Raw genomic sequence first — 22,725 nt, 5'->3', positions numbered from 1 at the left:
TTCAAAGATGATTAAATGTTTGCTTGTCCAAAAAAAAAAAAAAAAAAAAAAAACCCTATTAAATAATTTTTAAATACAGAATCCAAATTTTTAGGAATTAATAGTATTATTATAAGTTTTATAATTTTTAATCCTGTTAAATCCTAAAAAATGGGATTCTGTATTTTTCTGCCAAACTAAAAAAACATTTATTTTTAAATTTTTTTATTTAAACCAATGAAGTTTAAATGAGTGGATTGTTTTTTTTATGTTTTGTTTTTGGAGGATCATTTGCTCTTGATTTTGCTTTTTTTTTTTTGTTCCAATTGATTTACTTATTTATTTCTTTTTTAAATTGACTTAAAAGGAAAAACTTTCCAAGGAGAAAAATATATATTCAGGAATGATAATGAACATCATTTCTGATTAAATTATATACAGGTTATATAGGTTGAGTTGGACTACTGACATACATATTAATTTGCATATATGTATTTTTTAATAGAAAAGAAGTTTAAATGAGAAACATAATTCAAATTTTACTTAACATTTTTCCAAAGAAAATATATTTGGAAAAAAATGGAAATTTTTGTGAATTTTAGTACCTTTTTGTATATATAAAACTAACTGAGATATTGTCAGTACTGATTCAGGGGCGGCGCTACGTATGAGCTCTGCTTGTGTCATCGCAGCATCACGCCTGATATGCAAATTGACTGTGGATCACGATATGGTACATGGAAACATTTAGCCACAAAACCTTCAAACCGGCTAGCTAACTTATCAAATGTTAATAATGAACAAAGTTGCGGTTGTCATGGTATCATTGAATATATTTTAAAGAATATATATTTGATTGCTGAAGTAAAGAAAATGAGGATTTAAATCACAGTTTAAATACTAATATCTCAGGGTGTTGACTTGTCACAAATGCTATCTGGTTTACTAGCAGCTAACTAGACAACTTCCTAAGCTAGCTAAAGTTAGTGATATATGGGATGCACAGAGGATATGAGGAGTGGTTCCATATTAACAAATTTGCATATTCATCAATATGCAAATGTACTGATAAGGGCAATGTACACAAACCATTTAAGTCATATAATAGACATAAAAATGACACAATAAACTATTATCTAATTATGTATTTAATGTTAGTGATATGAGGAGGATTTGACGATGCAAATATAAAATAGTTATTTTGCATTTTTATGTATATTCATATATCTGGGTATTTTAATGAGGAGGAACATGTAGAAATGATAAATGAAATGAAATATTTTTTTTTTTTAGTAGACAAAGAAAAAGAAAAAACAATTTTATTCAAACATTTCTGCTTGTACATATATTATTTTGAATAGTTTCAAGATTGCTGATTTTTTTGATAATAAGAAATTATTTACTGAAGGATGTTAATTAAGTTTTAGCCAGAATATTATAGACATTTTCCATTCTTTTTTTCTGGCTTGTCCTCACATATTGCTCTAGACAGAGTGGATGGAAAACGGAAGTCGATGATTATAAATAAATGCTGTTTCTTCATCTCCCTCAGAGCCCTTCAGTGCATCCGTGTGGGTGATGATGTTCGTCATGCTGCTCCTGGTCACCGCCATGGCTGTGTTCATGTTCGAGTACATCAGCCCTCTGGGTTTTAACAGGAACCTGGCCCAGGGCAAAGGTAAGCTAATGACCACTTCCTCTGGCTAAACTTTACTCTCTTTAAGTCCCGAAGGTCACAGAAACCTGCTCAATTATACACTCCTTCATGTTCCTCGAGTAAAGGAAAGCCTCTGGCCAAACACCTAATATTAGTATCTACCACAAGTGACTAAGTAAGAGATAACGCTCGCTGATGTGTGATGTGATATCCAGAAAATAACAGATGAGGCGAAAACAGTCACAGTGCAAACAAGACTCCGATAGCAGGGAGTTATTACGCATATACTGTGGCCACTTACCAAGATAAACATACCTGTCAGCCAACCAGAAACACACATTTTAATGGTTGTCCTATAAAGGTACAGAAAAATCTGTTTTCTGATCAAGGACGAGGAAATTGTAAGTAAAAACTAGTAATCTGCTGTTTAATACATGATACTGTGAGTTTGTAGACTCCATCTCTATACTGTACATTCACTTTTCTGGCAGAAAGCTTCAGAATCTCCACCAGCATCATTAAACCAGTCAATACAGGAAATGAAATTCAGCCCTAGAGTATTCTGGTGGGTGTTACAAAGGTACAGAACTCATTCCTGAGAGTGATATATACCCTCGAGTATGAGGTTAAATCTACACTCTTAGAAATAAAAGTGCCATTTTCCATAGCAAAGATTGTTCCACTCTTTTTTTTTTTAATTTATAAAGATCCATCAATCAAAAAGAAAACCAAAAACTGTTTCTTGCATGACATTAAAGTTTCTCCTACTTTTATTTCGAACAGAGTATCACCTAACAAGAAGAACCCACCTTTGAGGGAAGTTTGGATGCACAACCCTACAACACAGGGTTTCCTTTTCTAGAAATGGATCCAAGTAGAGCTCTTTTAGCCTAAAAAAGCTGACCTCAGGTCCTGTAGTTTAATACAAAGTGCGTATTATATATCACAGTCCGTGTTTTTGATGTATTTTGTGCCAAGGTTAGCTATTGATCGAATTTGATTCCTTTACAGATAATAAATTTCAGTTGAATTTGTCCTCTACCCATCCGCCTACACTTACACTGTTGATGATGAGCCAAGAAAACTCAAACCCTCCCTCCCTCCCTCATTCATTCACCTTCTGTCTGATACAAAAAAATTTTTTTACCTGAAATAAAACCAAGGACTGGGGCTACAACACACTTTCGTTTAAATTAGACATTCAAAATGGCTTCGGCTTATAGTTCAGAGCATAATAAATATGTTCAAATAAATATGAATTATAATTTGTACCACAGTGCTGCTGGGTTCTGGATTCTGATTGGTCAGATTAATGTTGCATAACAGCAGCTATGAAATGTAGTCACTCATTCTAATATGTTATCGTTTCTATAGTAACAAAATGAGATTCAGTAATGTGTAATTGCTGAAATGGTGACTTTTGTGTAAGGAGATATTTATTGAAGGAGTCTCCAGTGTCAGTTACTGTAAATAAAATAAAAATTTAAATGTAAAAAACTTTATGTAACTTTATGATTTGAGACAGTTTTCAGGACAGGAAGCTAAGCGCTAAAAACGAGAGCAGAAACATACTTGTGTCACGAAGATTAAATGTATCTATAAAAGAATAAAAAGTTTTTGAAAATTGTTAGATTTGGCAAACTGTGGTATAAAGCAATCTGAGATGTACTGCTGAAGTTGCAACTCATTCATGCTTCATTAGACCACGTCTGAACTGATTATTTTCCTGTAACAGCATGACAGAGTGTATTATTCCTTACTCATTTATAACAACACTCAGCAGTGTTTTATTTATTTATTTTTTCCACAGCAAATAACCCTGAGCATAAACAGCAATTAAAATGATCCCCGAGGTTAAATTACATCCATATGCTCTGCCTGCGTTTCATCCATGTGAAACCGAATGCTAACTCAGCGTTTTTACTACATATTACCCCCAGCACCCGGGTGACATTATTACAGAGCAACTTCCTGTGACCGAACAAACAGATAAAAACATCAATTTGATTTAGAAGTGTACCTTACAGAATTGTAATTACAGAAACTTGAGTTGATCTTGGGAGTGCTGTTCTTTCAGACCCACACGGACCCTCGTTCACCATGGGCAAGGCGGTGTGGCTGCTCTGGGGTCTGGTCTTCAACAACTCCGTCCCTGTGCAGAACCCCAAAGGCACCACTAGCAAGTTCATCGTGTCCGTGTGGGCCTTCTTCGCCGTCATCTTCCTCGCCAGCTACACTGCCAACCTGGCCGCCTTCATGATCCAGGAGGAGTTTGTGGACCAGGTGACAGGACTGAGTGACAACAAGGTGAGTCTTCTTTCCTGGAAGGAGTTTTCAGTTACAGATCATCCCGTCTGAGTTGACTGAATTCCTCAAGTAACAGTAAATAAGTCGTCTAGTAAGTCTAGAAATGATTTGAGTAACGGCTTTACGAATTACTTTTTTTTTTTAATCTGAACATGTTCTATATCTGAGCAGTTTGCTAGGCTCGTTAGCAATAGGCAGTCACTACTGAACATGGAAGTGACATGTCAAATTTAGCCTTCATGGTTTAAAAATTTTTAAAGATCTGGCTAGCTAATATAGCTCCCTCGGCTAGTTTATGCCTTTCCTGTATGTGTTTACTCCACGGGTTTCAGCTAGCATAATATAATTTGCAGATCATTATCATGTTGTTCCTTTTGAAGGATTTCAAACTGAAAACTGGGTCAGGGACGATCAAGCGTATTCGCTGTCTCAGACGTTGCTGCAAAAAATGTGGTGCCCATCATTTTCAGCAGGCGCTATTTAGATTTAAAATTGTCTTTTAATTGGCTAACAGTCTTCCTGAGTTAAATGCATTATTATTGGTTTTCTTTATCAAAGTGATTAGAAAAAAATGTTACAAAGTTGAATATTTAATATTTTTACATAAAAGTCCTATGCTATAATTATTCTCGTTACAGTGTATTATTACAATGAGCTAAAGTGCTCAAGTACTACAAAGAGACATATAAGGTACATGTAGTTAATTCCTTCCCACTCCTGCTAAAAACTACTAAGCGTGGTGTTGATTCATTTCCTATAACAGCAGCTCTGAGAGTAGTGTGCTGTACACAGAGCAAATCCACATAAGAAAGCAATAGCTACGGTCTCTACAGCATTAATGTAGCAGAGTGTTTACTTTCTCATTTTTATTCCTGCTGTAATTTATTCACGGAGCAGATGGCACCTAGAAATAAACACAACTACGACTTTATTTCATACTCCAAAATAAATATCTATTTTCTCTACCTTCATGTGTGTATAAGAAGAGCATTAATAAAGGAATAAAAGAAAACAAAGCTATTTTTAAAGAAGCCACTACTCATATTGTAATTCAGCTTACACCACAGCACTGTTGAATTCTAGATTCTGATTGGTCAGGCAGTGTTAATTAATTTCCCATAACAGATTTCCTATACTATTTTTTAGAGATGCACCAATACTAAATTTCTCAGCCGATACCAATAGCCAATTATTCAGAGTGATATCGGCCGATATCGATAGTTCTGCCTTTTATGCCTTCTTATAAATTAATAATAATTCATTCCACAATTCTGAAAGAAATGCAAATAAAAACTTTATTCTCTCCATTTCAACAAGTTGCTTCACTAAGTTCTGAAGATTAAATGAAGATTTCTTAACTTCTTGAATGTTATTAATTCACTCACCACAGACAAAAACATTTCTACTTCATCCCTGAACATCAAACTGGTAATATATAATATAAACTTTTTTATATATTAACATTAACTGGATATGAAATATACTACTCTACAAATATATTTTTCTGAACAATATATACTTTTTTGTCAACTCATCTTCATTTAAATCTTTCAACGGTGTACTGGCCCTTTAATTCAGCTCGAGCAGCTAAGCAAAAAAACATTAGACTCGACGCCAAAACTCCCACTTCACTGCTGCAGCGCCCGGTGTAAAATTTTAGCAGTGCAGAGCTTACAGAGCTTACAAACTGCAGTTTTGTCGTCATTCCACACAAGAGACATCTTCTTTACACACTGCACCAAAACAATGTGTTTTCCTGCTCTCTTTTGATTGACAGGATATAATCGGCCCTGATCATCGGATGTTTTTAAACTATATGGGCCGATAGCTCATAGCTTGAAAGATTGCCTTTATCGGCCGATACATCGGTGCATCTCTACTATTTTTTAAAATACATTTTCTGCTATATACTGTAGTAATGCGTTCATTCTGATCCATTATTGTTTCTATAGCAACAACTAATTTACACAGACTCCTAAACACATGAACAGACTAAAAAGTCGTCGATACGGTGACATTTTCTGTAGTTAACCTTTAAGGAAGCTGTCTCCAGAATCAGCGCTTTCTAATAGTTAGACGTAAAAGTTTTCTGACATCTTCAGTACTGTTAACTAATCTTATTTGATTATCTGAACTAAAATTATTTCTTCACTTTATAACCGAACACCAAATGCAGAAAGGACATTGCAATACTATTGCAGGCGCAATCGCAGTGTTCTGACATTTTCTCCTATTTAACCATATGTACTATTTTCACAATGTTAATCAAGTTTCTAATAATGATTAACTGATAAAATGTGGCTAATATGAAATTATAATAAGTCTCTCTCGAGATCATTAAACAGCCCCGGGCTGAAAGAAACAGTGTAAAATTAAAAGTAATGGTGACTTTTAGTCTGAGTTTCAACTTAAATGGTGTCTGTTGAACCAGAACATGATGCTAATTGTGTGCAATATTATACACATTAGCGGGGAATGAAAAGAAAAAAAATCTGAGTCATGAGTAACATTTTCCTCAGGATGAGAGGAAATTGCACCATATATTATAATAATAATCATTATAAAAATAATACATATTTTATAGATTGAACTTAATATAATAGGCATTGTTACAGATTAGATTATACTGGTTAAGATCTTTGTCTTTCATCTTTTTTTTGCCACGTTGCAAAATCACACTAGCAGTTATAAATGGTTGTTCGGAAATACGACTAATTAAAGACGTAGCATTTTTCTCGCGTCAGTGCGTTTCATCTCTGTGCTTTTTATCCCTTTACAGATTTTGCTGAAGCAGCAAAAAAATGTTAATTTTTTTTTTAAATTCACTATGGTGCAGAGATTTGTTTAAAGATTTGTTTAAAACCCCATCTCTACCACGATCATCTGCTTTGTTTATTTGTTTAAAGTGCATCACATTGTTAATCAAATTGCATTTCAATTTAAAAGCACAACATTGATTTTTCCTTGGTCTGTTAAAAATCCGTATTCAAAACTTTCACTTGTTCCAACATTTTTACAGTCAGTTATTATCAGGAATAATGAAATGCATGTTATATGAGGAAGAAAACACTTTTCCTGAAGCTGTAATGGCAGGATAATCAACGATGAAGTAGTGGTGTGATGAAGCGGTGTCGCTGTTATTACCCCAAAGTCGATCATTTTCTGATAACAGAACATCCTGAAGTGTTTTATTGTATCACACCTCTTGCATCACAGAAATTTACCAACAGTTACATTTTTTTATTCATTAAAGAACAACACCATTTGTAGCATTTTCTTCCTTACTTACAGGATGCGTATTATCTTTTTCGCATGTAGACTTCCTATAAGTTACAAACTGAGATGGTTTAATCTATAATAAAGCTAGTGAGCTGTCAGGAGCGTCTTCATTGTCATTCCGTCCACACAAACCGCTAACAGACTCTTAACAAGAGTGGAGCACCCGATATCATCCCCACACACACACACACACACACACACACACACACACACACACACAAACACACACACAGAGCTATGAAGATGTGTATTTATCGATGTAACTAAATCACAGTAATTATACGTCGAGTCCAGGCCTATGGCGATTATACAATTAACCAGTGGTGTGCGAAATTGGGCTAAAAACATTAGTTCTGGAGAACGAAGGTTCTCCTGCATGTAGTGGAGCAGATGTTTCAAATGGATATGACCAGAGTAGTGTAATTCGGTTCGAGATGGACAGGAAGGCTAAGTGGATCAGTTCTGGGAGTCTGGGACACGCTGCGTGTTCGTTCAGCGCTGATTACACAAAAGAAACAATAATATTTGTATGTATTTAAATGCTATAGCTTTTAAGCATGTACTGTAAAATAAGTAACTAGCTACTAGAATAGACGCTTTTTCTACTTTCATTCAACTAGTTATTATTCGCTACAGATGTTATGTGATCACCTCTGAGTGTAGGACGGACCCAGAATTTAGGACGGACACTAATACCAAGTCCAAATGGGCTCCAAATGTGGAGTTGGAGTTATGTAATTATCTCTCCGGAGAATTTTTGGCCTGTATGAATCAGTCATGTCAGTAATTTGTTTTCTTATAGACAGAGTGTTTACACATCTGAAAAGATCTTTGCCATATTTTACCTTCAAGAAAAAGGACCAGGAGAACTATCTTCAGCATAAAGACACTCCAGGAAGCGCTTGTTCTTTTTGATCATCTCCCTTTAAAACCAAACTGAAACCGAGTCTGAATGCAGTATATGAATACATAATGCAGTAGTAGAACAATTTAGACTACGTGTAAAAGGCTTTAGAGACATGTTAGAGAAGTGACAGCTCTAGTGGTTTTACATGAGTTCTTAGTTTGGCTTCCAGACATACAGTTATGGTCATGTGACCCACAACCCCAATTCTGAAAAAGTTGGGACAGTATGGAAAATGCAAAAAAAAAAAAAAAAAACCCCAAAATTCAGTTCACCCTGTACTATATTGAAAACACATTACTAACACATTATTTGATGTTTTACTTTGTATATTTGAATATTTGAAAATATACACTCATTTCAAATCTGATGAATGCAACACACTTTTTTTTCTTTTAATAACACTTATTAAATGTTCGGACGCTGAAGACACCAGTTGATTAAGTTTAGCAAGCAGATTTCCCCCCCAATCATCCATTATGCATTTTTTCAGCTGCGCAACTGTACGGGGCCTTCGTTGCCTTATTTTATGCTTCATAACGCACCACACATTCTCAATCGGAGACAGGTCAGGACTGCAGGCAGGCCATGCTAGCACCTGCAGTCTGTGCTTATCCGGGCAGAATGTGGTTTGGCGTTGTCCTGCTCTGGATGGCAGCATATGTTGCTCCAATACGTGTACATATGTTTCTGCATTAATGCTGCCCTCACAGATGTGCAAATTACCCATGCCATGGACACTGACACTCTGACACACACCAATACCATTACAGAAGCTGGCTTTTGGACCTGACGCTGATAACAGCTTTGATGGTCCTTTTCCTCTTTGGCCCGGAGAACACGACGGCTGTTTTGTCCAAAAACTATTTGAAATGTTACTCGTCGGACCACAAAACAGGATTCCACTGTGCTACTGTCCATCTCAGATGAGACCGAGCTCAGAGAAGTCAGCGGTGCTTCTGGACAGTGTTGATGTATGGCTTCTGCTTTGTATAGCAAAGCTTTTACTTGCATGGATGCAGTGGCGAATGGTGTTGACAGACAAAGGTTTACCAAAGTATTCCCAAGCCCAAGTGAGGATATCCATTACATATTCTTGACGGTTTTTAAGGCAGTGACGTCTGAGGGATCGGAGATCACACGCATTCAGAAGTGGTTTTCTGCTTTGCCCTTTACGCACCGAGATTTGACCGGATTCCTTGAATCTTTTAATTATATCGTGCACTGTAGAAGGTGAAATGCGGAAAATCCTACTGATTTGTCTTTGGGGAATGTTGTTCTCAAAGTGTTGGATTATTCGCTGAAGCATCTGCGAGCCTCGACCCATCCTTGCTCTTGAAGGACTAGGCCTTTTTTGGAGGCTCCTTATATACTATGATTAGACGATTGCCTCACATTCACATCACCTTCTTATTTCAACTTGTCACATCACTATTAGTCCTAAATTGCCCCGTCCCAACTTTTTTGGAACGTCTTGCATGCATCAATTTCAAAATAAACATTTATCTTCAAAAAACTATGCAGTTGATTAGATAAAACATCAAATACCTTGTCTTTATATGTTTTTTGTTTAAATACAAGTCAAAGTACATTTACAAATCACTCCTCTTTGTTTTTATTAGCATTTTCCATACTGTCCCAACTTTTTCAGAATTGGGGTTGTACTACTTGTGCACTCCAATTAGTTATTCTATGAAAGCTCAAAGCAGTCAGGTTGAATTAAAGATATGAGGTGTAGGTGGTGCAAATGAACCTTTGGTGTGATGTCTTCAAGGTCGTCACCCCAAAAGTTAGTGTGTACATCGTGAAGAAAGAGATTGCGTGTCCTATGCGAATCGATAATAGTTATTACAGACTTCCTCCAGCAGCATACTGTCAGGAAAACTAATGCTGTCCAAATAGATCCTCAGAGTCTTGGGAATCCTGTTTATCACGCAGATTTGCCCTGGTGTCTGTTAATGCGGAAAACAAATAAATAGCACTGTATGACGACGGAGATTTACTGAGAGCTGTACGGAAATTAATTAATTAATTAATTAGTTGTCCTTTCTAATATTTTTACTTTACACATGTCCACATTAAACTATATAAAATGAAAACACTGTTGTAGTAAATGTCATAGCTTAAACAAGAGGACGCTAATCATCTTTTCATTTACAATCTTTTCATAAATAGTCATACTCAGAGTGTGCATGTTTGTGTGTGTGTGTGTGTGTGTGTGTGTATGTTTGTGTGCCAGAGTGTTTCTTCTTCCAGACATTGTAATAGATTTTTTTAATGCCTGATTTGTATCATTTTACACAGCTCATCAGTAGGTTTTTTTTTCCTGTTGGCAGTTCCAGAGCCCGTACTCCTATTCTCCACCTTTCCGATTCGGGACAGTCCCTAACGGCAGCACGGAGCGGAACATCCGTAAGAATTATCCGGACATGCACCAGTATATGATCAAGTACCATCAGACAGGAGTGACGGATGCACTGGTTAGCCTGAAGACCGGGTGAGGAGAATATCTCAGTTTTTTATACACACAGACACACACACACACACACACACACACACACACACACACACACACACATACACTTCAAAACAGGAAGTGACTGCTTAATGAGACATGATGTATCAAACAGCTTTCTCGATTAAAAAAAAAAACCTGGGAATTAAGGGTTCCTTCATAAGGGTGGAAATGAGGACACAGAAGTGGAGATTAAGAGGAATTAAATAGGAATTAGAGTTCTTACAACTTGGTTAAGTTTAGGATTCGGTTTCCCATCATGTAATAGTGTCCATGAAAGTAGGAGGAGTTTATTTGGAGGTTGTAGGGTTGAGACTCGTGATTGGCCCAATTATCAAAATACCACACATACACACACACACCAAAAAACCCACATGTAGGTTATTTTCCATTTTGCTTGTCTTCTTCCCAAGGGGGCTGTTACGTCACTATTTGTCAAGAAACCTCCCCATGATTTGAAGAATATTCAGACTCATGTACTATGCTTACACCTTACTTTAAGTGTTGTTTATTTAAGAAATTCCTTCCCAGAGATAAGCAATGTCCCTGCGGTCTGAAAACTAAAGTGCGCTTTTTTTCGTATTAAAAACCTCACAACGAGCACGTAACCCATCCCTGAGTGCGCTCCTTAATACAACATACTAACATCTATGAACTGTACAATATGCATTCACACTAGCTTGGTGTATGTATCATATATCGTCCTTCCACAGATTCATGCAGGGCAGCAACATCATAACAGACTTATCGAAGTAAACATTGGACACGGGTCTGAACCTTGGAGTTGTGTTTGACATTCCCAAAATGTCACAATGTCGATGTAATGAAGGGGTTTATACAAAGCGAGGCAGGAGAGAACAACGCTCTAGCATCCACTCCAAATGTCACACATTAGGGAGACTTGGCGACGTGGTACGCTCTCACCTCAGTGTGTGTGGGCCTGTTAGCAGTTCTGTCTCGTATACGGGTTTGAGGCGTTCAGCTCAATCAGATTGTGACAGCAGGATTAGTTTGATTCCTTCAGAGGCTGGTCAGTGCTCCGAGGCTCTCACAGTAGCCCTTTTCAAGTGCTACTCTACCTCATCAAGAGGTCAAACACTCCTTCTTCTCTCCTCTGGAACGTGTTGTACAGATGAACAAGCACACACACATTCATGTCTTTCTACAAATGCTTGGAGAAAGTATTTGCGCTATGAAAAAGAGCCCCATCACCCCTCATGAGCGCAAGCCCATTAGTGTCTTCAACATACGGAGTGTTTAGTGTGTTTGAAAGGAACCCTGGTGTGTTCTCCGTCACAGTGCGGTTCTTTAAGAAGGTGAGAACACAGCAATCACACTCGGGTGTGAGAGCCTCTGAGCAAGGTGGTCTCGGTCCACTTCCAAGTGATTCGACTCTGAGTCTACTCTTCTACTGAAGTGAATCTAACATGCTGTGTGTTTTGGGTTGTGACATTATTTTGTATTATTTTAAAAAAAGACACTAACCCAAAAAGTTTTAAGTTGACTAGTTATTTACCAAATCGTTTATTTGGTGCCGTGTTCTCCATGCTTGGGTGATTTTTATGATTTCTAAGGACAGTTGGTAAAGGGTTTGCTTATCTTTTCTCCTTTATAATATTTCTGATGAAAGTTTTACGAGGGTGTTTCCAGCCCTAAATGTTCCTGAGATAGCATTTTTGTTGCTCTTTGGAGACATAGATAGATAGATAGATGGATAGATAGATAGATAGATAGATAGACGGACGGACAGACAGACAGACAGACAGATAAATTCCTAATTAGTACAATATATTTTCTGTTCATCTTAAAGACGGCAACATTTTCAGCATGTTAGATGATTCGATGATTGTTAAGCCTCTTAGGTATTTGTATTATCTGTGAATAATTAGGTAATGACTTGTCAGAAACACATCCCTGCAGTATAAAAAGCTTCATTTTTTCAGGTGAAGACATCTAGACGTAAATCTTACAATGCCACCACCAAAAAATATATGCACCCTTTTGTCATAATTGTGTTATATTCCCTATCTTTTTTATTTAACATACAGTCAGACCTATAAGTATTTGGACAGTGACATAATTTTCGTAATGTTACCTCTGTACACCACCGCAATGGATTGGAAATTAAGCAATTGTCACTGTCCAAATACTTATGGATCTGATTGTATGTATACAGTAGAAATTATTTTATTCTTATTTAATATATGCAATATAGCTGAATGGGGAAGTACATACATATACTTGTGCTATCATTGTAGAATGACTATCATTTGTAAAATGAATCACAATAAAAAAAAAAAAAATTAGCATTCTAGTGAAATATTCTTCCCATGTATTAGCTGTGTATGCATAAACATGATTGAAATGCTCAGCGCCTGAGCCCAGAACTTTCCTTGTGTCCACTCATGGGTTGCAGGAAAGAATATTGGTACTGTAGGAGTTTTACATCATCCCTGTTCGGTTTTAACGTTGGCATTCGTTTGTTTTTCTCAGCAAACTGGATGCGTTTATTTACGACGCGGCTGTACTGAACTACATGGCTGGTCGGGATGAAGGCTGCAAGCTCGTGACCATTGGAAGTGGCTACATCTTTGCTACTACAGGTTACGGAATTGCGTTACAGAAAGGCTCCCCCTGGAAACGCCAAGTGGACCTGGCCATTTTGGCCATCATTGGTGACGGTGAGTGCCTTTTCTCTAAATCCTACATGCTTGAATAAATGGCATAAACCATCGTAACCTAAACCTACTTACAGTATATAAAGGCTTAGTGTGACAGACATGGGCTGTCATGAAGACTGTTTTCATAAAAGTCAAAAATATCCATTATGCTGTCATGACATTGTCTTAAGTATTCATAAGCAGGAAAATCATGTTAATTGAGGGCCATGATGATAACTGATAACTTTTCAATGTGCCAATTGTAGGAGCTTCTTCTAAAGAGTTCTTTATTAAGTACCCAGTTTTCCACTGAACCTTATTTGGCAAGTTATAACACCATTATGTGACTCTGACACCAAAGGTTCTAACTTGCGTCAAGCTTGTGTCAAAAAAATCCTCGGGTGTTACATCAAACTTGATATAAAACTTGATGAAAGCTACCTTAGTGACACTTATTGGAATGTCTTTTTAAATTGTGTAGTCCTATGAAATTATATAAATAGATAGATAGATAGATAGACAGACAGATAGACAGACAGACAGACAGATAGACAGACAGACAGACAGATAGACAGACAGACAGACAGATAGACAGACAGACACCACTGACCATGGACTTCTCAAGCACAGGATTTCAAGTTCATAAATATGTCTTTGATGTTATTATGGATTTTTTATTACTGCATGGAAGTAAACAGAATGCCTATTTGAATGGTTATATATTCTAATGTATTCCCTTTCTCTTATCTGTGTCAACAAGCAACTGTCACAGTGGCTTTAGCTCATATTATTAATGTAATTCCTTTGAACTATTTTTATTTCAAAGCCATAGCATTAGCGCATAGTTTTAAATAAATTCTGCAAAATTATTATTTTTTAAACGTTATATAGCTAATTATCTAATGAACAAAAGAAGGTGACTGAAGACCAGTGCTGTCATTCAGGTTCTTTTGCACAAATGTCTCTGGAAAGTTCTCATATTTTTATCATATGACGTAGCTCTTCTTTAAATCAGCATTTTATGTCAAGCTCTTTAAAATGAAATGCATTCAAGAGGGAATCGGCAATCAACTTTGCTGCATCTCCATACACCACCTGCCTAACATAAGCCCTGATAAATGATGGAATAATCATTTTGGCAGACTTGTATGGAGCCAGCATATGGCTGATGCCAGAGTGTGTATTTTGCTTATTCTCTGCACTGGAATGTTTCACGACAGGATGATGTTCCTCCAATGTAGAAATAGCGGTGCTTGCTGAAGTGTGTAGGAGATAGCAGCAGCAGGATGACTGATAGCCTTCTGTGTGTGTGTGTGTGTGTGTGTGTGTGTGTTTGTGTGTCCAGGTGAAATGGAGGAACTGGAGGCCCAGTGGCTGACCGGGATCTGCCACAATGAAAAGAATGAGGTCATGAGCAGTCAGCTAGATGTAGACAACATGGCCGGGGTATTTTACATGCTGGCTACGGCTATGGGTCTCAGCCTAATCACCTTTGTGTGGGAGCATCTGTTCTACTGGAGGCTTCGCTACTGCTTCACAGGAGTGTGTTCAGGAAAGCCAGGCCTGCTCTTCAGCATCAGCAGGGTAAATGCTAAAGGCTGAACCTTCCTGTCCTTTGCGCTATTAGCAAAGTATATCACACTTAGCAGTTGTACAGTTCATGAATATTCCATAATACTTTTTTTTTATTATTTGCATCACAATGCTCAGATCACTCTAGGTTGGTTGCTAGAAGGTTTTCCTATACTGAGTGCACTGCTGGTTGCCTTGGTTTTCCTGATAATGCCTTGTGTCTATATAAATTGCTTATAAATTATCTACATAAATTATATTAGTGCAAAAAGACAAAATTAGTGGAAAACAATGTTTGTGGTGAAAACACTGTCATTGTTAGTGGTGGTAGAGGAATCAATTTTCCAAAACTCTAAATTAGTTTTCCACTTCGATGTTTGCAGCTAAAATGGGGCAATCAATATGGCTGCATATGACAGTAGGTAAACAAGCTGAAGCTTAAGGATGCACAACGCACCATTCATCAGACCCAACTCAGACATACCTTTCTTCCCTGATGTGGTCTCAGTTTGAATGAAAAATTAACCTAATACAAACTTGTTCCTGCATGATATTCAGTTTAATGTTTGGAATTATTCATCATTCCTAGCTGGAGACTAGCTGGCCCTTTCAGTAAGTGCCATAGTCAGCTCTATGTTTTAGTAGAAATTCCTGGTGTAGATTGGTATTGGGTGGAGGTCTTGTCTTACTGACATTGTTGAGGTAATGAAATGCAAAAATTTGAGAAAAGACATGCAAGACACATTTACACATTTGTTGGGTAAAGAGGTGTGTAAAAGTGAGAAAACCTGTCATGTGCAGTAGTAATGTGATAAAGAGGGAAATTAACAACTTATAAGGTGAACGTGACATTAATATTCTCAGGATTTTCTCTTTACGTCTGTGATGTATCTCCTCTATATGTTTAAGAGGCATTTGGATGACTTATTGTGTTTCTTAAAATCTAGAGAGCAGCATTTGTTCATTTTTTGTCTTGTATATTGTGTTGATGTTCCCTCTTACTTTTCTTAGGGTATTTGGAGTTGCATTCATGGAGTCCATATTGATATGAAGAAAAAGTCCCCAGACTTGGATTTCAGTCCTCAGGCCAACATGCTGAAGCTTATCAAGTCAGCCAAGCAGATGACAAATATGACCAACTTAAGTGGTTCAAGAGTAAATTCACCCAAACGCAGTGGCGAGTTCGTGCACTCAGCCGGGCCCATGATCATGGATCTGATGTCAGAGAAAGGAAACTTTGTCTACACTGACAGCCGAAGCTATGCCCAAAAAGACGTCTATGCTGACTCTAGTGACATCCAGAGCTACCTGGCTAACCGGCACAAAGACCACCTGAACAACTACATCTTCCAGGGCCAACACCCACTTACACTAAATGAGTCCAACCCCAACACCGTAGAGGTGGCTATGAGTGCAGATGCAGCTCAGACTGCTGCAAAACCCAGGGCTCTTTGGAAAAAGTCTGTGGATACATTACGACAAAGCCAGACACCTGACATGCTGGTTCCAGACCCCCGTCTGTCCATGAAGAGTCAGCGCTACCTGCCAGAGGAGGCAGCCCACTCCGACATCTCTGACTGCTCAAGCAGAGCCGCCTCTTACAAGGATCCCGAGAACAACAAGCACCTGAAACCAAAGGACAGCTTAAAAAAAAGATCGATGACGTCAAAATACCCTAGGGATTGCAGCGAAGTGGAGCTGTCCTACTTAAAAAATAAGCAGGGCGGAACAGGACGAGAAAAAATCTACACCATAGACTCTGACCGGGAGCTGAGTCTGCATTCGGAACCCGTACATTTTAGAGAAAACAGAGGCCTTGCGGCTGATGATTTGGATTTCCCTGAAATGTACTCTGACCATAATGACAACTACAGGAAGTGCGACCAACCCATCATCCATTTGAACAGCAGTCCCCTCCATCACACTGATGTGGACCTCCTGCCAGACAACGTGTTCAACAAGCATTACAGCTTAAAGGACAAGAACCCCAGTCCACATGAAGGCAACGACCGCTACAAACAAACCCACTGTCGGAGTTGCCTGTCAAAGGTACCCAACTATGCGACAGGACCCTATGGCCCCATGCGCTCACCTTACAATCGATGCGAGGCCTGCGTCCACATGTGCAACCTGTATGACATTAGTGAAGATCAGATGTTGCAGGAGGCCATGATCAATCCCAGCATACAGCAAGATGACTTGTTCAGCCATTACTGGCCCCAGACAGATGGGCCTCATGTGCAGAAGAGGAACAAGCTACGGCTTAGTCGTCAGCACTCCGTTGACAACATCATGCTGGAGAAACCCAAAGAGGTCGACCTCAACAGGCCGGCACGCAGCGTCAGCCTCAAAGAGAAGGACCGCTTCCTGGAGGACGGCTCGTACGGAAACCTGTTCAGCAAGTCGGACAAACTGTTTGGCAGCAGGTCCATGCTCTTCAACCACAACTTGGAGGAGAGCAAACGCAGCAAGTCGCTTTACCCTGATCATACAACGGACAACCCATTCATGCAGGCAATACAGGATGACACACGCCTAGTCCATGGCAGGAGCTCGTCTGACATTTACAAACAATTTGCTCCTATCAAAACGAGGAACGAAAACAATCTGAGGTCCTCTGTGAAGTCCACTGCTTCATACTGTTCCAGGGATGGTCGAATACCCAATGACTTGTATATTTCAGAGCATGCGTTGCCTTATGTAGCCAACAAGACGAGTGCATACTCAGCTCCTCGGGTCCTCAGTTCTTCTCAGTTCAGCAATAGACGAGTGTATAAGAAAATACCTAGCCTTGAATCAGACGTTTAATGCTCTGTCGTTGTATAATTAAAAATAATTATTCACTTAGGGCACCATAGTCGGCCACATGATAAAAGGAAAAACTGCTAAGTACTCGAGTACTATATTTTGCAGCTATCACTTTTTTTTCATATATCAGTAGTCATCCTCCTGAATAGCGCTTGCCAAAGGTTTTCAGCATTTGTTATTTACCCTGTAGGAAAGCAAATATTTCCTGGGCAAGCCATGAAAGCCCGGTTAGTCAGGTTTTATGCTGGGGAAACTGGGTCCAGGGCTGGCTGACCCTACAGTCACCTCAGAGGTGTGTGTATTATTGAAAAGGCAATTACTGAGACAGATGGACCACTTTGAAGTGGGCCAGATTGTAGCCTAGCCATGGCGCTTTTGGAGTTGTTTACTGAATAAACCTTAGGCAAGCAAGGAGTGTTTCAACAAAAGGAAGCATAACATTGCGTTGCTTTTATTATCTACTACTATAGAGTTGGGATTTTTGGCATTCTAATCCCTATTTAGACCTTTAGAATTTTAGCTTATGTGGTAGCACAATAATCATTAGTTACCCTCATGTCCCTGCTTTTTAAACTTCTCAATTACTGGCAGGAAGATTCTTTTGCACGTATTTACTTATTTATTTACCTATTTATTTATTTTATTAGAAATACAACTCATTTACATTTACACGAAACAATGTTTATGACAGATTAAAGCTGGTTGTGCCGGCGCAATGAAAGCTTGACCTGTACCAAGTAAGTCTGTTTGGCCGATTAATGTCTGGGAATGTTTTATTGATCCCCCATCCGAAACTCCGAAACAGGGTACTGACAATTTTTTTTGGTTGTCTGTTGACTTTACATTTGAACTTAACTTGTAATCCATTACATTGAGTACTTGAGTGCACTGTGAAATCAGAGCATTACTGAATGACTGTTGTGTACTTTTTGCCGGGTGGCTGCAATGCCTACAGTATGGTTGCTGCGCTCTTGCCATTAGGTCATTTCCAAACAGCTTAGATAAGTTCAAATATAAATGTTGGGTTTCACCAAGTTACCTGTTCATCAGTTATTAGATCAAAATGCCTAATACCTTGGCAGTGTTAAGGGTTCTGTAAGGGTTCTTAGCTTCCTAAAAGGGTTCTGCTTGGAATGGAAAATCCTAAATTGTAGGGTTCAATATGAATAAAGATTCCTCAAGAGGAACAAACTGAAGCACCATTTAGGATTCTAGATAAGTACTCTTTAGGGTTCTGAACAACAAATAAATTGGTAGCTTGGTGTACTTTTGGGCTCTCAAGAATGGCCAACTCAACAGCCAAAGGTAATGAAAGTGCTTTATTGTAGGATTCTACATTAGATTGCAGGATTCCCTCAAAATAATAAACAGATGTACCCTTTAGGTCCTTGTTTTACTCTTATTTCCTAAGCATATAAGGTATTCTGCTTCAATAACTAATAAATTGGGAACTTGCATAATTTCACTCTCTCAACAGATTCATAGCTGTACTCTTGGGAAAAGGATCCCCCAAAGGTTTGTTGTGTAGTTAAGGGTTCTTAGCTTTATAAACAGGCTCTACTTGGAACTCTGTTAAGGAAAACGGACTATTGTAGGATTCTACTTTATATTGAAGGATTTCTCCCTGAAGGACAAGCCGTCATTCAAGTACCCGTCTGCACTTAGGTATCCTGATTGAATAAACTGGCAAGTTGGTGTACTTTTTCCTCTCAGAAGGATCACCAACTCAATGGACAAAACCTCTGAAAATTGTCTTCTGCAGACATGATTAGTACTGTAGTCTATGGGGAAAAAGGGTTCCTCAAGGGTTCTTTGGATAGGTAAGAATCTTAACTTTTTTACTTAGAGGTAAGAGGTAAGTTTACTTAGAACCCTCTTAGAAAGGGAAACCCTCTTTTGTAGAATCCAACATAAAACCTTTAAGGATTCTCCCAGAAAGTCAAACTGAAGCACCATTTATGGTTCTAGATTTAAAAAAATTTCCATAAAAGTATAAGGAATTCTGATTGAACAACTAATAAATAGGAAGCATGGTGCAGTTTTGCTCTCTCAAAGATTTTAGTAACTCTTTCACAGAGGACTACCAAGCCAACTTCTCTTAACATCTTGTTCTACAAAGCTGCACTTATGGAAAAGAAGGGATCCTCAAGGGTTCCATGGATAAGTAAGGCGTCTCGGTTTCTAAAGAGGTTCAACTTGAAACCCTCTCTGAAAGGAAAACCCTCAATTCTAGGGTCCAAGTGTATTTAGAACCTTTAAGGATTTCCCCTCAAGTGGCAAACTAAAGTACCCCTCTAAAGTTCTAGATTTATGTATTCTGGTTGAATAACTTATAAACTGGAAACTTGGTGTACTTTCACTCTCTTAAAGATGGCCAACACACTGGCCAGAACCTCATAAAATCTTCTGCTGCAAACCTGATACAGAGCTGCACTCTTAGGAAAAAAGCTTTCCTCAAGGGTTCTTTGAATAGGTAAGGGTTCTTAGCTTTCTAAAGGAGTTCACTCTTGTGAATTCACAAGAGAAAACACTTTATGGTAGAACCATATAGAAGGTTCTACATAGAACCTGTAGAAAATGGAGAAAATTATAGATTTTTAAAGAACCTTTCAGGATTCTATGGTTTCTAAGAGTGCTTATGGTGAATTTTGTATTGAATTAGACCTTATATCCAAATCCAATACCTCAGGATCATTCTCTGTTGTAGACGGTCATCGGTTCTAGTTCAATCAAGTACAGTTTGCTGATTTCTCTTCTCTAACTCACTTACAAAAGCTTCATTAATGCTTCCTCCTGACTAGGATTCTGAAGACCAGAATCACTCAAGACTTTCCGAGGTTCATTTCAGGCAACTATCTGAAGCTCTTAAGGAATAAAACATAATGTGGTATGCACTGGAAAGTAATAAATGATTTAGTAGTGTGATGTTCCAGATTCGAAACAAGTTATTATTATCACTCCAAAATTGTTTATTTTAAAATAGCAACACATCCCAAAGTGTTTTATAACTCTTATACCATAGCAATTTGCCAATGATTAAAATTTTTATGTATAAAAGAATGGCACGCTGTACTTTTTTATCCGTTTATAGTTACATTTAATGTTGTGGAACATCTGCAAAAGAAGTTCTCACTTACGTTGTAGCATCTATAAACAGTCGTTCCCTTACCAGTCTCTTCTTTATTCTCTCTTCAAGTTGATAAAGCAAGAAACAAGCTGCACAAGTCCCCGTGAATAAGCTGTTACTAAAGAAATGATAATGATGATGAGCTACCGTTGTAAAACTAATATCTTCTGACCAATCAAAATTACGAATTTAACATCATTGTGGTATAAGGAAGCATAAATGAGACATTACTCTGGTTATTTGAAATCAGGAAATTTCACTGGATTGAAATTAATGACCACTGTGTTGGCCTTCACTTCAAAGCTCAAAAGCACACATATGTGTTGTGTTCAGCAAGTCATTCTTTATTCTTTCATATTTATTTGATTATTTACTCGTCGAAGGTCTTTCAGTGGAGTCACTTTAATAAGAAACACAATTAGACACGAGTGAGCCAAGAGGCGTTTTTGCTCACCCAGCCATGTTCGAATCGAGAATGCTGCTCACGACTCCAGGTCTTATATTTAAAAAAATAAAAATAATAATAATGCAAGCTTTTTCTTTGGTTTTAATGTATTCAGAGGATGATGTTATATTACAAGACTAGCATTTAAGGACAGATGTTTAACGCTGCACTGGGCCAGTTTTCATATCACCATCTCCCAAAGGGATTCTTGCTCTTTCCTGTGAGATTAATCCAGTGTTCGGAGAACCTCTGAGATTTAGAACCTTTAGTATGTATCATGAACATGTTTATCTGATTAAGTGCTGCTTGACGAAGCTAATGTGTAAGTAATATGCACATGTAAAATATCAAGGTCTTGTAACCATGTATGACATTTAATTTGAGGTTCTTTTTAATGTCACACTCTTAATAACTCTTAATAATAATCCCGCTCCTTAAATTGAGCAGTAATGTATTTTGATTATCTGAAAAATATTAGAGGCATGCAACCCAACTGTAATGCTTTATACGCTTTTGTTATGATCTTACGGTCCACTTATTTGTAACAGGGTGAAAATATTACCTGCTGTACAGAAACAGCACGATCATTTTCACGACGATGCTGCTGTCGCTGTTGGAGGAAGGGGGAAAAAATCCAGGTGTTTTGTTATTCCGCAAACCACAGCTGTGTTTTTCTCCCGTGTCCCTGCTGTAAGGTGAATAACCTCGCTTTATTCCTCAGCATCACCAGCTATTTCACTCCACACTCCAGCTGTAAAGACGGGGGAAAAAATCGTTTTCCGAGGTGACTGTACTCCCTCCCCCAAAGATACAACCCCCTTTATTTTTTCATCTTTTAATTGTTTTCTTTTTTAAATGTATTGTTTGCTGTAACAATAGAGCTTTTAAAAACAAATCCCTCAAGGACAGAAGGAACTATTTTAAATATAAGACACATGTAAAATCATTTGTAAATTCATATTCAAATACATCATTATGGAAAATAAGGGGTTTTTTTGTGTGATTTATTTTCAGACCTGCTGCTGATGCTAAATGCTATAGTAGCATTTATTTGTTTGTTTGTTCTTTCTATTTGCTATCATTTTTTCTACCGTCTTCCTTTCTTTCTTTCTGAGAGTGTTTGTTTATTTATTTATAAATACTTTTTTTTAATGCATTATTTTTCTACCATCTCTTCCTTTCTGAGAAAATGTTTATGTATTTGTTTGTTTGTAAATTATTTTATTTATGTATTTTTGCATTTATTCTTTTTCTACTATTTTTTCTTTATTTATTTTTCTTTATGTTTTTTCTTTTATCTTTCTGAGAGTAAATGTTTGTTTGTTTATTTATTTATTTATTTTATAAATTCATTTATTTATTTTTAAATGCATTCTCTTTCTTTCTTTCCTTCTTTCTTTCCTTCTTTCTTTCTTTCTTTCTTTCTTTCTTTCTTTCTTTCTTTCAGTGTCTGCAAACATACACATGAATCA

The 22,725-nt window shown here is 37.6% G+C and overlaps 1 protein-coding gene across 1 annotated transcript in view; it reads left to right on the top strand.

Moving 5' to 3' along the window:
• The window catches only part of grin2aa (glutamate receptor, ionotropic, N-methyl D-aspartate 2A, a), a 148,519-nt gene extending 126,280 nt beyond the window's left edge, over positions 1-22,239 (top strand). Inside the window, exons 8-13 of the mRNA XM_017484032.3 lie at positions 1,532-1,657; positions 3,714-3,943; positions 10,463-10,623; positions 13,135-13,322; positions 14,647-14,885; positions 15,885-22,239. Coding sequence (XP_017339521.1) covers positions 1,532-1,657; positions 3,714-3,943; positions 10,463-10,623; positions 13,135-13,322; positions 14,647-14,885; positions 15,885-17,681 — 2,741 coding nt within the window. The 3' untranslated portion in view covers positions 17,682-22,239. The remainder of the gene's footprint in view (positions 1-1,531; positions 1,658-3,713; positions 3,944-10,462; positions 10,624-13,134; positions 13,323-14,646; positions 14,886-15,884) is intronic.
• The last annotated feature ends 486 nt before the right edge of the window (positions 22,240-22,725 follow it).

This window comes from Ictalurus punctatus, chromosome 2 (genome assembly GCF_001660625.3).
Source record: "Ictalurus punctatus breed USDA103 chromosome 2, Coco_2.0, whole genome shotgun sequence".
Lineage (NCBI taxonomy): Eukaryota > Metazoa > Chordata > Actinopteri > Siluriformes > Ictaluridae > Ictalurus > Ictalurus punctatus.
The sequence above is the reverse complement of the archived record's forward strand: the minus strand, read 5'-3'. Positions and strand labels throughout refer to the sequence as shown.